The following is a 15,762-nucleotide window of genomic DNA, read 5'->3' as shown; positions in this document are numbered from 1 at the left end:
TTCAGATACAGGTTTTAGGAATATTCTCCCAATCTGTGGCTTCCCTAGTCAGTTTCCAAACAACATGATTGAAATAAAAATCTCATATTGTATGATTCACCCATTCAGAGTGTAAAGTTCAGTGGTTTGGTAGATTCCCAGAGGTGGGCAGCCATCCCATAATCAATTTTTTTAAAGATTTATTTATTTGTTTATATGAGAACCGGCGTACAGGCCTGATTCGCAGGAGGATGAGAGGTTCACCAGAGACAGAGCGGGGAACAGAACAGGCGGATGATGAAATACACTGCTGAGGGGAGCTGGGTGAGACAGGAGAGGTCTGTTGTGCCATGTGGGGCCCTCCCGGCTGGCTGGGATCAAACCGGCGCTGTAGAGGCTGCAGTCTGCTTCACAGCATGTTGCTTAGGGGAGCCCCCCACTGGGGGAGGCACCCCATAATCAATTTTAACACATTCTCATCACCCCCCAAAGAAACCCTGTACCTAGGAGCTCTTATTTCCTACCCCCGGCTGCCAGCACCATACCTCTACCAGCCTAGTTCTGTCTCTGTTGACTTGCCCATTCTGAACATTTCATTTCAGTGGAACCATGCAATTTATGTCTTTCATCATTGACTTCTTTCATGTCACCTGTGTTGTTTTCAAGATGCATCCACATGGTAGCTTATGTCGGTACTTCACTCCTTTTTAGTGACTAAGTAATATTCCCCCACGGATGGACCACATTTTGTCTATCCATTCCTTCCTTGGTGTGCATTTGGGTTCTTCCCACTTTTTCACTATTAGGAAAATGCTTCTATCAACACTGACTTACAGGTTCTCGCGTGAAAGTATTTTCAGTTCTCTTGGTATATTCCTAGGCGTGAACTTACTGCATCATATGGTAATACTTTAATTATCTGAGGAATTGCCAGGCTGTTTTCCAAGGCAGCTGCATCATTTCAACTCCCACCAGCAGTGTGTGAGGGTCCTGCTTCCTCCGCTTCCTCGCAGTGCTGGTTATGACATGTCTGTTTCATGTAACTGTCCTCATGGGAGTGAGATGGTATCTCATTGTGGTTTTCATCTTGCGCTAATGACGAGTGCACTAATGAGCATCTTTTCTTGGGCTTTTCGGTCATTTGTATATTTTCTTTGAAGAAATGTCTTTCAAATCCTTTGCCCAGGAGCAAAGGGTAGAGTCCGATGTGCCATGGTAGGGACTATGGTGCCTTGGAGGTGGCCATGGTGTGGTCACATACCTGTGAAGAGGAATGAACCTGTACCCCTAAAACATATACAGTGTTGTAAGCCAGTGTTACCTTAATAAAATAAATAAATTTAAAAATAGTAATATAGCTTACAGTTCAAGAAGTCTTTGCCAGCCCCACTGACAATTGTTTTCAGGGTTCCACAGCACACTCAGGTGATTGACAGGGTAAAGGGGAGCAGAGTTCCCAGGCAGCTCACCCCTGCCAAGGTGTGTAGGGGATGTGGTGGGAAAGGCTGAGGTTGGTATTTGTTTGGCCAGAGGCTCCCCTGCTCAGCACCCTTCAGTGACTCCCTGTCACTCCAGGGTGATGCCCAAATCCCTGAGGAATCTGCAGGGCCCTGAGGGAGGGATCCCCTGCCTGGCCCCCCAGCATTGTATTCCGACTTCTTGCAAGGGTGGGCACATAAGCCTGTGCCCACACACACCCCCTGCACCCAGGCCATGCTCGGTGTCTCACTTCTTCTTCTACCGCAGGGCCTTGTCCGGGAACACTCCCCGCCTCATCTCAGTGGCAGGTCTTCCCAAAGCTAAACCAGGTCTCCTTGCTGTGCTAGCCATGGCCTGTGCTTCCAGCACGTAAACCAGTGTTGAGATCAACTTTTTTTTTAAGAAGATTTATTTTATTTATACAAGAGCTGGGGTACAGGCCAGAGGCCCGGGAGGGTGAGAGGATTCACCAGAGACAGAGTAGGGAGCAGAACAGGCAGACTGATGAAATACACTGCTGAGGGGAGCAGCAGGAAGACAGGAGAGGTCTGTTCGCCATGTGGGTTGCTCCGAGGCCAGCGGGGATCGAGCCGGCACTGCAGAGGCTGTGGACAGCTTCACAGTGCTGCGCTCAACCGCCTGCACCACCAGGGAGGCCCGAGATCAACTTTTTGTTTATCTCTCCCACCCCTCCATTGCAGACTCAGGGACACAACTGTGTCTCTGCTGCTCTCACTCTCTCCTCTGGGCTTGGGTGGAAAATACTTGTTGAGTGAAGAGCGAGACAAGGACCAGGTATCTCATACCCACCTCCTCTCCTTGAGATGGGTGTTGCACCCCCAAGTGCTGTCTTGGGCAGAGCTACCGAGACAGCCGAAACCCTGCAGGGAGGGGTGGAAGGCACCCGGCCCCTGTGTCCCGGCACCGCGCTGTGTCTAAGGGAGGATGTTTGTGGCAACTCCGATTATGCTAGTTTCTGAAGTGCTGGGGATGGCCGTGCTGCCCACTGGGACCGAGTCAATTTAGTGAGAATTAATTACAGACGAGGAACCAGCTTGCAGAGCAGTTAATATTCCAGCTCCCTGGAGCGCAATGCAGGTGCCCCATCGTCTTGTCTCCACTTGTCCTTCCCCATCGCCCCGCGTCCCCGTCTCCTTCCCTCTGTGGTGCTCTGGGTCTGGACCTCAGGGAGACTGCCACGAGCCACTTCTCTTCTGTCTTAAGGGTCCTGCAGTCCATCCACCACCTGGCATTATAGACCCCCTTCTCGTGTCACATACTCTGCTGGACTTGACAGGGTAGGAGACAAAGAAATGTGGCCGTGCTGTGATGCTGTCGCGTCTCAAGCATAATCACAGCTGCTGTGGGACTAGCACTTGACAGTTTGCAAAGCAGCTTTAAACATCAGGACGAGCCTCTCGTTAGCCTTGGTGGTACCTTATCCCCATCGCACAGATGAAGGAGCTTAGGCTGCAAGAGAGGGCACTTGCCCGCAGGCACTATGGAGCAGCTGAGCTTCAAGCTGGCCTACGAGAGAGCGTGCTGGTCTCTACCAGGAGCTCCCCATGCACAGGGGTATTGTCCTCCCTGAGTATTTTCTTTCTTTCCCTGGGATGCTGGGGCTGAGGAGACCTTGCCGGGCTGGGGGCCGGGTCTCTGAGCATGGAGACTCACAGCCCTCCTGCCTGGGCGCTCCTGTTCAGCTCAGCAATCACACCTCCACGGCAGGTTCCGCAGGGCCCACGGCCCAGGAGGCACTGTGGGAAGAGAGGCGAGTTAAAGACCACCTCCCTCTGGCTGCCCCCTGGCACGGGAGTCACACTTTGTCTCCTAAGCACATAACAGGAAATGGCTTTGCTAGGTCAGGCTCAAAGAGGCTCAGTTTCTACTCAGAGCTGCAGCCTTAGCCCCCACATGAGGGCACACATGCCTTCGAGAATCCAGCCACTGGTTGCTGACCTTGGTGATGGGACTGAAGGATTCCCCAGACCTTGATTTACTCCAGATGGGGCCTCTGACAGGAACCAGCTCCACTCCATCCTTGGGACCCTCAGCCAGACTGGGCAGCCTGTCCGGTCCCCCAAGTCCTGGCAGAGCAGGTGGTGGCAGCAACAGGCCAATGCCTGACGGGCTGCGGAACTCAGGATGTGGAGACCTCAGTCACCACCACATCTGCATCCCCATCTGCCAGCGATGGCGGCCTCTTCACGGATGTTCCACAGGCAGCTCTAGGGAGACCGCTCCAGCCTCTGCTTTCCTCATCTGTCTCCCTCTCTCCATCATCTCTTCCATGTCTTGCCTCCTCTTTCTCTATCTTCTTTCTTTCTCCCCCTTTGCTTGTGCCCCATCCCACCTCCCTCTTTCCTGTCCCCTCCTGTCACCTCCAGGCCCCTACTCTCTTCTCCTTTACTGAGAAGAGAGACCAGAAAGCCTTCCTGGGGGAAGGGCTGTCCTTCCTCTTGGGTACTTCCCCCCTCAGAGTCTACACACCGAGACCTTTCTAGCAGTGAGAACTGTTTAGCAATGGAATTAACTGTCTGCCCAGTAATGAGTTCACTGTCAGGGAGGCAATCAAGCAAGGTCTGACTTACTTTAAAGGCGTAAAGGTGACTCGACCTTCCCCATCTGTCTGGGTGACACAGCGCCTGGGCTGAGCCTCCCTCTGTGCATCACTGCACGTTTTCAGGTGGTTTCAGGTACCCTGTGTATTTAAAACTATAGACCTGCAAGAACAGGTGTGTTTGAAGATAAAATATTTTGGTTGTGAGCAGTCTTGCATGCTTTGTTCTTTTAATGTCTATTAACATTAGTTTAATTTTTAAAGTAAGCATGATAGTAGCAATTTCAGAAAACAGAGACAAGAAGGGAAAAGTAAGCATTCCTGAGTTATACCCCTGCGCAGCCCCAATTGACGTTTCTCCCCTTTTCCCTTTAGCCTTTTCCATTGTTCATTTTCTGTAATTCTGTGCACAAACAGCATCGTATTCCTTTGTGCTGTCTTAGCACCACGCCTGAACACGCTCATGGAGTCGGCCTCCTCACGCCAGGTCACTGCTCAGCACTCGCAGGAGTGACCGCGGGTGATTTCTGTAGACGCTACTTTGAGCCAGCTCCGGGCCCGAGCTCTTCGACTCTGAGTGACTGTGGGGCGCAGGGGCTGGATGTTTCTCCAGAGCAGGAATCCAGCTCCTCACCCCTCTTGTAAAAGGGGCAAGCACCCAGGTTCCTGCAAAGAAGGAACGGCCCACTCCGTGCCGGGAGTGGTGTGCTCCTGGGCATCCCCAGGCCTGTGTATCACCTGTGTTTTGCGGATGAGAATGCAGGGGACAGCAGCCAGAGGTTCCAAGGCCATGCTTGGCCAGGGCTCCTCTGCCTCTGCAGCCTGCCAGCCGGGCCTCTCCTGTCAGTGCGCGTCACAGACCTTTCGGGGTTTCAGGATTTCCATGGAGCTGTCACCCGGGCCTTGGATGAGATGGACCAAGAGGGCAAGGATGGGTCGTCCAGGGAGGAGCTGAGGCGCGGCCTGAGTGAGCTCCCCGCCATCCACGAGCTGCACCAGGGGCTCCTGGAGGAGCTGGAGGAGCGGCTGCTGCACTGGTGAGCTGCCCCCCGCTCCCAACCCCGTCCTGTGGGGCCAGGGTCTTCACTGTGACGGGTGGGGGAGCCGAGGCCCAAGATTTGCTCAAAGTAAGAGCACCACAGTGGGGTCAGGCTGGGATGCCCCTGTTCAGGGGCTGAGCCCTCACTGTCCTGTCCCCTGCCCCTCTTCAGGGAGGACCAGCAGAAGGTGGCCGACCTCTTCCTGGCCCGGGAGCAGGACTTTGACCACCATGCGGCCCACATCCTGCAGTTCGACAGGTGCCTGAGCCTGCTGGGGGAGAACTGCCTGCACTCTCCCCGGCTGGCAGCTGCCGTCCGCGAATTTGAGGTGGGTTCCTTGCTCCCCTGGGCACCTGCTTTAAGGACTTGGGCATGGGTACCGAACGGTTTAATGCCAAGCAGTGGGGCTTCTTGGGAGGTGTGAGGCAGGGGGCAGGGGAAACACCTGGTGAGGTGGGGTGGGGTGGGATGGGGTGGGGAACACAGAATATCCTTGTTGAGCCATGGATGCCAACGTGGTGAGCCCAGCCACAGGCATAGCTTCAGTGGCCATCCTCCCATCCCAGTAGAAAAGTATGATGCAAACTGGGCCCCAGCCACAGAAATGACCAGAAAATGGTCACATATTGGGGATTTGGTTACTGGCAGAAAAAATAGGGGTCTCTTTTCTATCACTAATACTGGATGCAAGGCCCAGGAAAGGCATGTTACTCTGCAGCACAGGTCATGGGCCTGAGGACTGAATTGTCACAGGGGGGTGGTGCTAATCTGGGAGGACTTCCTGGAGGAGGGGAGCCTGGTTCTGTAGTGGGAGAGTGAAGGCCAGCTGAGATGAGAATGGGGTGGTGTGTGTGGGCCGCAGGGATCGCTGATGGAGTTTTGTCCTTGTCTCTCGGGAGCAGCAGAGCCTGCCAGGAGGCGGCCAGAACTCGAAGCACCGGCTGCTGAGGGTGGTTCAGCGGCTCTTCCAGTACCAAGTACTCCTCACAGGTGGGCCCTGGGGAGGGCAGGCGTACTGAGGTGATGAGGGGGAAGGGAGGGGTCTGGGTAGGTGTGTGATCACAACCCCTCTCCCACGAGGCCATCAGGGGTGGGGGAGGCTCAGGCTCACTTCCTGCGCCTGCCCCTGCAGAGGTGCCAGGCTGTGACCTCCTTTCCCCTCCAGCACAGCTGTGGGCCCACGGCACTGTGGAACCCCACTCCGGGCATCCTGTGCCTTCCTTCAGCCCCCTCCAGCCCACCCTGCATCTGCTCCCCGCAGCAGGAATTTTCTCATCGCACTCACGTGGTTCTTGTCACCAAGCCCTCCTGACGGACATCAGTGGGTGTTCGCCACTCGGGCATGCTGGCGCTCTTTGTACCTTTGCCACTAGCCACGTGCTGCCGCTTTCCCGCAGAGCTTTTGAGTGATGCTCTCTCCTCCCCCCGCCCCTCCACCGCTGACACCCCCTCCATGAAGGGCCACTCTCCCTGCACGGGCCAAAAATGCCAGCATTTCTGGGGCTCGGGCCTAGGTCCTTTTCCCTTCCCTCCCTGCACACTCTCCTCCCCTCCTTACACTTGCCAGAAACACCCACGCCTGTCCCTGAGGACAGGCCCATTTTCCCAGCTGCCTCCCAAATGGGCAAAGACCCCTGCCCTGGGGAGCTGGCCTTCCTGCGGGGGAGGTGGACGTAGAGATGGTTGCGTGTAACTCCAGGGAGTGACCAGGGCTGTAAGAAAAGTGCACAAGGGGGTAGAATCATTCACTCAACTAAGTCGGCAAATACTAAACTGAACATCAGCTCAGGATCAGCCCCCCGTGCTAGATGCTGGAGAGAGAACAGGGAATTCAGCAGTCAGGCGGTGTCACGCTGAGGAGCTTGTACGCCAACAAAGAAGGAAAGAAAAATAGAACCCGTTTGTGATCAGAGTTCAGGAGAAAAAGAAAGCAGGTGAAGGAGACAGCGGGCAGGGAGCTGCAGTGAGTATACGCTCTGAGGCGACCTCTCTGAGGCGGTGACATTCAACAGAGCTCAGCACAGTGAGGACATGAGCCCTGGGGAGACCTGGGAGAAGAGAGTGCCAGTGGAGGAATAGTGAGTGCAAAGGCCCTGGGGCAGGGGCGAGCTTGGCATGTTCAAGAAACAGCAAGAAGGCCAGCGTTGCCCCAGTAAAAGGGTGAGATGGAGGGTGGTGGCCATGGAGGGGTGAGCCAGGTGGAGCCTTGCGGTGTACATGCACGAATGGTCCAACACATCACACTCCAGTATGCCTCCTGAAGACGGGGTTCACCTGCCCTTCACATCTGTATCCCAAAGGCATAGCCAGTGGCACGCACACAGCAGGGGCTCTGTAAATGTTTGGGGAGTGAGTGAACGGCTGGCTCGCAGTGGCGATGGGATGTTCGTGGTGGCCCTGGGGGCCTGGGCTTGTGCGAGTGTGGTGCTGTGATGGGGTGAGAGGATGGACTTCCTGTTATGGAACTTTGCCGCTTTTGGAGAGAGGGGCTCCTGCTGTGGACCAGGGGTGCCAGTCTCCCAGGCACACTGACACTGGCTCTTGTTCTGCCTACAGATTATTTAAATAACCTTTGCCCGGACTCCGCTGAGTACGAGAACACACAGGGTAAGTCCAGTGTGAGCCTGGAGGAGGAGACACATTCCTGTTTCCCCTGGACCTAGCTCTGGACTCTACACCAGTTCCAGGCCCAGGACAGAGCCCCCTCCCACCAGCTGGTGCTCGAAGCCTCTGGGCTTCTGAGATACTCTCCTCCCACCTCAACCACTGGGACTCCCCAGGAGGTGCAGACGTTAGTCAGAAGAGAAGGGGTGACCAGAGTCGATAGTAGCAGATGGGGCCTGGCCTGACATCTCTCCCTAGGCTCCAGGTTTTCCCCTCAATTCTATGTATCTGTCCCTGTAGTTTCCCTGACAGGGAAAGTGAGGCACAGAGTGGTCAGACCACTATCCACTTAGAAAGCAATGGTAGACCAGAGGTTAGGCCTGTGACCTGACCCTACCGTGAGGAAATACAGTCCCACCCACAGGCAAGGTCCTGTGAGGATAGCAACCTCAGGGAATGTTGGGCTGCGAGGGGGCATGCATGGGGCTTGGGGATGGGGATAATAGATGGGAAGAGGCAAGCATGGTGGTGACCAGCCTGGCCCCCCACAAACGTCCCTGACATTTGCTCTGCTTCCCTCCTCAGGTGCACTGACCCTCATCTCCAAAATCACAGACCATGCTAATGACAGCATGGAACAAGGGGTAAGTCCATCCCCTAGGCACCTTCCCTGGGGTACAAGTTCCAGGACCCCCTTCACCTTGCCCAGGTCCGCCTTGTGCTGTTCCACCTCTGGGGGCTGCAGGCAGCCATTTATCTCACAAGACACAAGAGCCTTGGATTCTAGGGCTGACATTTGCTGTGTGACCTCAGGTCCTGTGTGTCCTTCTCTGGGCCCCCAGCTCGCCATTCAGACAAGGAGGAAGGCTCCAGGCTCACACAGACCTGACGAGTAAAATACCAACTGTGGTCTGAGGCATCAGTTCCAGAAATGCTCTGTAAACTGCAGATTTCTCAGCACCTCTGGGATCTTCCTCTTCAGAATGTCTGAGGGTAGAAATGATTATCAAGCACCCAGGTGAATGTTCTGCTCAGAAAAGATTGAGACCCACTCCTCTGGAGAGCTCATAGCTCTAGATCTTATGTGTGTGATTCCAGTGTTTGTCTATACTGATCAGGGCTTTTATTGGGTTTCTTCCAAGGATCACCCTTCTCAAGGCATATCCCAACTCTCTCTGAGCAGTTAATAGGTTCCTGGTGTCCACATACTTTCTGCTCTGCTAAGCCGTAAATGTGCTAGAGCGTTAGACCCAGATGATTCTAAGGCTAAGGCCCTGCAACATGGAAGCAGAGTTCGTGATCTATTAGTGATGCCTTCACAAGCAGAGATGGGAGGGAAGGCGGTGTGTTTGCTAAGCAGTTGCTCAGCTAGTATGGGTCAGGCTGGGCATTGGAGGTACAGAAATAAGACATCACAGCCCTTGAGAAATCACAGCTGAGTGGAACAGTAAACATGTGGACACATAAAGAGCCATGGTGAACATCATAAGGCAGAGAGAAAATGCTGTCAGCTTCAGAGAGGGAGCTGTCCCTTCCTCATTGGTATGAGTGCTTGTGGCAGATGGGGGAAGGGTATGCCGGGAAGAGACACTGGACTGGCATAGGCATGGTGGCAGGACACTAGCTCGGCTGAATGGTGGAACAGGGCAGGTGAGGTAGAGGTTGGATACCTGTACCTACAGCATAATTTGTGGTGTCATCGTTGACCTTGAGCTCACCTGGCTGAGGTCGCACCTGTCAGGTTTCTCCACAAATGAAGTTATTCCTCCTCCCTACCTTGTCTATAGAAGGTCTCCATGTGGAACACACATTTGGGGACGGATAGTTATGCCTTCTCTCCTTCAGAATGGAGAACCTAAATTAAGAAATCTTCTGCAAGGGAGTGATGTCTCTCCTCCCTTATTTATTAATGTAGTCAATCATTATAATTAAATCATTCACTTAGATCAGTAGACTCATAGATATTTATTTTATGTTTGGGTTACAACCCCATGCCACTGTATTTATTTCCCAAATTGTTGCAGCTTTGGCCATTGGGAATCCATTCAGTTGGTTCATGTGCCCTGATCACACACTCCCATCAATGCAGGTTTTGAGGGGTATGTGTTTATTTGGGCACTTCCTTGTTTTCTGACATTATGGATGCCCCAGGCTCAGCTTACATATTTCTTGACCCATTTTTCCAAGGATTTCTGGCTCCTTTAATTAGATAATGGTAGTAGAGACCAAGATTTGGGTGCCAGGTGTGTTTATTGCTGCTGGGGTACCATTTACTTTAACCCCTCTCAACTGACAAAGCAAAGAAAGATAAACACTAGCCCATGTGTATATTCCTATCAGTAGATTTTCTACTCATGACCTTCTGTATTTTTATTAAGTGAACATGACTTCTGACTGACGTCCCCATCTCTCATCACGGTCACATGGCTGAATTCTAGCCTCTTTTCCTTGGTTATCTGTAAATTTCCACTCCAACAGTAAGAAACCTGGCTCCCACAGTCCATCACTCATTGACTTAATTGTTCAACTTACCTTCAGTTTTGCAAGGTACTTTCTCTGGGTATAAATATGGGTTGACCATTTTTTCCTTTCTGGGTGCCATGGAAATGCCCACCTGGTCTCACTGTGAGGCCTGATACCCCATTGGTGTCTGGTCCATCGCTTCTCCTCTGAGCTGACATCCCCATAAGGCCTGGAACATCCAGATTTCAGCAACCCAGGGTGGGACCTCAGGGGGAGAGTAACCAAGAAAACCCACCACCCAGGGAGGAGACGGGTCCAAGCTGCTTATGGGCGTGGCTGGGGAGCGTCAGTCCCACTGGCCATCCGCTATGTGAAGAGGTAGGCCTCATCCCCCCTGCACAGCACCCCAGATTAAAAGCAATAATGAGCATCCTAAGTGTGGGGCAGGTGTCCCGTGAGCCTCACTCAGGGTCACGTTCGAAAATGAACCACTGAGGTGAAAACCAGGTGCAGAGAGTCAGCCTGAAAAGGCCTGTCCAGCGGATGTGGGTCAGGATCCCTCAACTGTTCCTGGTTCTGCCTGTGCAGAAAGCTGAACCCCGCCCCCGGCCCCGCCCCCATGGGAGAAGAGCCTGGCAAGGTGCAGTCAGGACTCTTCTCCCGCTGGTGACTCTTTGCCTGCTGGTGGCTGCGTCCCGAGGTGCCCACTGGCCCAAGTCCCAGTGACTGACAGGCACTGGCACGGGGATAAGAGGCCCTGGAATAGCCGTACCTCTGGGGATGAGCAAGAAGCAGGGGTGTTGGCATAAAGGAGGGTGAGAAGAAAGCCACTAAAATGTCAGTGAATTCTTAAAGGTCAAGAATGGGTGGGGGAGCAGTTTAGAATAACACGGAACCCAGACATGAGGGACATCAGCAGTCACTTGCAAACTCTTTTCTAGGAGTTTCTACCAGGTGCTCACAAGGAAGACTGGGGGCAGTGCAGGGGGCCAGGAGGAGCTATGGTACAGGCTGACACAAAACCCTGCCCATTTCCCCAGGTCCCTGGATGGGCTGGCCTGATGATGGTTTGCACATCTGGTGGATATGCCTGGCTCAGACCTGGGTCTAGCTCCCTGTCCTGTCACAGACAGGAGGTCTGATTTGGGCCAGGCCTTTTGGGCTCCATGCTGCTGCTCTGAAGAAGAAGCAGTGCTGCCCCTTACCAAGGAGATAAGACCCCTCCAAGAGGCCCTGATCTCTCCCCCTCACCCCGCTCCCACCCACAGGAAAACCTGCAGAAGCTGGTCCACATCGAGCACAGTGTTCGGGGCCAGGGGGACCTCCTCCAGCCAGGAAGGGTGAGTGCACGCCACATGGGCAGGGTGGGGGCAGCCTGGCGAGTGGCAGGCTCCGAGAAGCCCACCGTTAGGCTGGGCTGGCCTGGTGGGCTGGCTGCAGGTGCTGTGTGCCCGAGACGGGTGTGAGCAGGCGGCAGGTGGGCTTTGCTGGACTCGTTGGGCAGAAGCAGCATCACTGGGGTGCAGTGCTCCCTATGGTGCTCTCCACCACTGGGAAGACACCCCCAAATTACTTCGCTTCCCAGCATTCCTGAGAAATCAGGAAAACCAACTCTCAAGAGCCCAACAAAGCATTTTTAAAAATCATGTTTTTTGCCCTTTGGCTGCTTCAGCCGCACCTGGTCCTCTGGTCAGCGGACACCGCCTATGTGCAGGACGGCGCATCGGCCACGTGCCGGCCAGTAGATTTTCTTCTCCTCTCTCTTAGCTCTCCCTTTGCTCACTCCATATGTAAATAAATCCTTTTTCTTGCTAAAAAATAAAATAACATTTTAAAAAGACAATTGTACCCACTTTTAAGCTTCCAAATAATAATAACAACAATAACAAACATAACACTCAGCTCAAAACCAAAGGGGCGGGACCTCCCTGGTCTGAGATCCTGGGCCTGGGCCATCACTTCGGTGTTTGCTGTGTCTGCTCCAGCACTGAGGGGGCTTAGCGCTCTTCACAGGTCTCCAGCTGTTCTAGCAGACCTTCAGGATCTCCATTCTGAAGGGACTGCGGGCTGCTCAGGGCAGCAACAGGGTCGTTGTCTGGACCAGAACAGTGTCTGGGGCTTGTCCTTCAAGGTGGGGTGCTGCAGGAAGGCTGAACAAGGATGCTCCAGCCTGACAGCTGGCCTCTGCTTCTCTCCACAGGAGTTTCTGAAGGAAGGGACTCTGATGAAAGTAGCAGGGAGAAACAGACGCCCGCGGCACCTCTTCTTGGTAAGTCCCTGGCCCCCAAACCCAAGTCCCAGACTCTCAGGGTCTGTGAAGTGTTCTAGGGCCGGTCTCCCAGGAGGAGGATGAGGACAGGGTGGGCTCTTAAAGACAGAATCCTTCTGTACAGCTGAGCTTTCTGGCAAGCGGAGACTTTACCCCTACCCCATTTGTTATTTGAATGGAATGTCGCCCAAATCAGTGATCCCTGTTCCCATCTGAAACCTGCCCAAGCCAGGACTTCCTTAAACTGGCAATCTCTAAGGAAGCACCTTAGCACCAGGTCCAGAGAGGAGGTGGGCATGGCCAGGTCTGCTCAGGTGTGGGGGTGTGCGGGACTGAGTCCCAGGGCATGAACAGGAGGCAACTCTCCATGGCCACACTCTGGATTCACAGGCAGACCGAGCACCAGCGTCCAGCCTGTGAGGCAGGGATGCCCACCCCGTGGCTGCTGATACCAGAGCTCTTAGCCCCTGTCCAGTGGCCCGGCCCTGGGCTTGGAGTTCAGTTGGTGTGGGTGGGGAGCACCATCCCTTGTTCTCCTTTGGAGACTTAGTATTTTAATTTTCTATTGAGAAAAAAATCCACATTCTTGAATTTAGGGCCATCTATGTGGTAAAGAGCTAGTCTGAGCAGTTGGGTCCTGACCTGGCATTTAACTCTCCTTATCCCTTAGACAAGACAGACATCCCAGCCTCTGATTTCCCATGAGCAACAGGAAACCATGAGCAAGTTCCCAGGAGTAACTGGGAACCGGGAGGAATTAAATGAGGCACTTAGATGCAGCTTATTTGAATTACTAAGAAGCTTCTCCTACTGCCCCATGGGCCGCAGGTCCTCCCCCTGCCAAGGGCTGCGTAGTCACCAGCTTCCTTTGTCCCAGCACAGCCCTGAAAGGAGTTGGGGCCCAGGACTGGGTCGCCCCAAGTCTGCCCTTCTCCGGGACAGAGATAGTCCAGGATGGTGCACGGGCTGTGGGGTCAAACGTCGGCTCTGAATGAGGGACCAGCGCTTCACCAAGCCCTTCCCGTGTCCTGGGGAGTTGTCCCTCCTGAAATGAGGGAGCTGAGGGAATGCCACTGAGGCCCCAGCCCTTCCCCATCTGGCCACCATCTGGGGCCAAGCCCTGCCTCTCCCTGTGCCTCTCTTGGGGACCTTCGATGCCAAAGGCACAGCGTCATTGTCTCATCTGTCCTCATCTCTCACTCACCGGCCCTCAAACAAGGGCTCTTTGGGAACCCTCTTCTCTGCCCTGCAAACCCTCTTTACCCTTCAAGTGGGGCTCAAAGGTCACCTCTATCAGATGTCTCACCCCTCCCTCCTCCGCCCCTACCCTTCTTGTTCCAGCCTCCCTCCAGCATCCAGTCTGACGCTCCATCAGAGCTCCCCCATCATGATGAAAGGCCGGGTCTCCCCCAACTCCCCTGTTACTAGACCACCCGTTCCCCCAAGGTCTGCGCTGGGTCCCCTTCTCTCTCCATCACAGGGCCTTCCCCTGAGTGGGCGTCGAGTGCTAGAGGAACATCTGGGAGAAGGTGACAGGGCCCTGGGCAGGACGCAGCTGGAAGCGCATGCTTGGGAATTCCCCGTCCTCGTGGGGGCCCGTTCCTATAACAATCTTAACTGCAGAGCAAAGTCTGGGCATCTTCTCATGACACATGGGTTTCAGCAAGGCTGTGGCGGGGTCCCCCATCGCCCCCGTGTCCCCAAGCAGTGGGTGGGCCATGGGTAACTAGCTCAGTGCAAAAGATGCCCCCTCACACCTCCATGAGGAATTCCTCTTCGTCCCTCTGGATCAGGGCTGTGAGACAGACTTTGAAGAGGAGAGGAGGGTTGGGGCATTTAGGGGGTGCACATAAAACCTCAGGGGGCGTGCTGATGGCCACGGCAGCAGTTGCAGAGGGGCAGCCACAGCGAGGCTGCGACCGCTCTGGGCAGTTTGTGAGCAAGTCTCTGCCAGGCCAGTCACTGTCCCCAGGAGGGGCCAGGGCAGAGCCACCCCAATATACCTATGCACATCAGAACAGAGGGGCTCTCACTCACCACCCCAGCTTTCTGACCCTGGGCGTGCTGGCCAGCCCCTCTGGGTCTCAGTTTCTCCATCCATGGATTGGGGGAGCCTGCATGAGGGTGGTGGAGTACTTTGGCCACACCGGGCACAGGGTGAGTGTCCAGCTCTGGTCCTGAAGAGCAGAGCAGAACCAGAAGGAGCTCAAAGGTTCCCTGAATCTGGGGTTGTCGCTCCTGAGATCTTTGTGTTAGTAAAGATCTCCTGGAACACAGCCTCATTCCTTAGCTTACGGGTCATCCACAGCCACGTTGGGCTGAGTGAGGAGCCGTGACAGGAACCGGAACCGTGACAGGGACCGTGTAAACTCCAGAGACTAAAACATTTAGATCTGACCCTTTGCAAAAAAGTCTGCCGGCATCCAGTCTGCCCTGGCTCTGGCTCCGCTCAGAGACAGTGAGGCCCAGAGAGAGGAAGAGCTGTCCCGAGGCCACATGGCAGCTCCCTGGCGGACCAGGGCTCCGAGCTGCTGTGCCTGGGATGCAGGGTCCTGAGAATTGCCAGTGGCGGGACAGTCATCCATTCTGTGCCCTGGTGACCAGCAGGGAGAGAGCCTGTCGCTCCTGAGTCCTCGCTGATTGGGACCCCAGGAGGCAGGTCCCAGGCAGCCCCCACAACTCCCCAGTTGTGATGAGGCTCCAGGGCCTCACGTCGGTGAGGAGGCTGAGGCTCAGAGAGGAAACGGCTGGTCCACAGTCACCCAGCCCGAGCGGGCGAGGACAGCCCGCCCCAGGAGCATGGGTTGTCTTCATCAACTCTGAGCCTGTTAGCTGGACAGACACTCTCTCCTGGGAGGTGAAGCGCTTCTTCCTGTCTGCCCTGCTCGGAAGGGGAAGAGGAGCTTCAGATGGTCCCTCAGCATATATTTATTGAGCACCTACTATGTCACTGGAGGTGCCGCAGAGCACGGGGACCACCAGCCCCCTCTCTGCAGTGCGCTCCCCTCATCCCATCTCCTCTCCCCCCTCCCGCTCCCCTCCTTAACTAAGCTGCTGTTAAGGCCTAATTTATGTAGAGAAAGTGCAGCAGTCTTACGTGCATGGCAGTAAATGCACATCATCGTGTGACCACCACCTGGGTCAAGATACTGAATGTTTCCCCTGCCCCAGAGAGCCCCCGGTGCCCTTGGCAGTCACTCCCTCCCCCACCTGATATTTAGCATCCCAGGCCGTCACACGCTGACCAGGCAGCCCACACCCCTCCCCGTTTGACTCGCGCTCGGCGTACTCTCGAGAGTCATCCATGTGGTGCGTGTCCTTGGCAGGCCCCTGTTGTTTTCCATGTAGTATTCCACGGGTGGACACCT

General features: G+C 54.7%; 1 protein-coding gene across 2 annotated transcripts in view; it reads left to right on the top strand.

Moving 5' to 3' along the window:
• Positions 1 to 15,762, top strand: part of FGD5 (FYVE, RhoGEF and PH domain containing 5) — an 87,625-nt gene that overhangs the window by 58,092 nt on the left and 13,771 nt on the right. The window contains exons 6-12 of one of the 2 annotated variants that reach the window (XM_037523547.2): positions 4,895 to 5,055; positions 5,230 to 5,386; positions 5,964 to 6,048; positions 7,615 to 7,665; positions 8,248 to 8,306; positions 11,394 to 11,465; positions 12,326 to 12,394. In XM_037523547.2, the coding sequence (XP_037379444.1) occupies positions 4,895 to 5,055; positions 5,230 to 5,386; positions 5,964 to 6,048; positions 7,615 to 7,665; positions 8,248 to 8,306; positions 11,394 to 11,465; positions 12,326 to 12,394 (654 nt within the window). Of the gene's footprint in view, positions 1 to 4,894; positions 5,056 to 5,229; positions 5,387 to 5,960; positions 6,049 to 7,614; positions 7,666 to 8,247; positions 8,307 to 11,393; positions 11,466 to 12,325; positions 12,395 to 15,762 lie in introns of both variants that reach the window. The other variant, XM_037523538.2, reaches the window with a different exon arrangement.

The sequence above is a fragment of the Talpa occidentalis genome, unplaced genomic scaffold (assembly GCF_014898055.3).
Source record: "Talpa occidentalis isolate TD23 unplaced genomic scaffold, MPIMG_talOcc4v2.1 talOcc4.10, whole genome shotgun sequence".
Classification (NCBI taxonomy): Eukaryota; Metazoa; Chordata; class Mammalia; order Eulipotyphla; family Talpidae; genus Talpa; species Talpa occidentalis.
The sequence above is the reverse complement of the archived record's forward strand: the minus strand, read 5'-3'. Positions and strand labels throughout refer to the sequence as shown.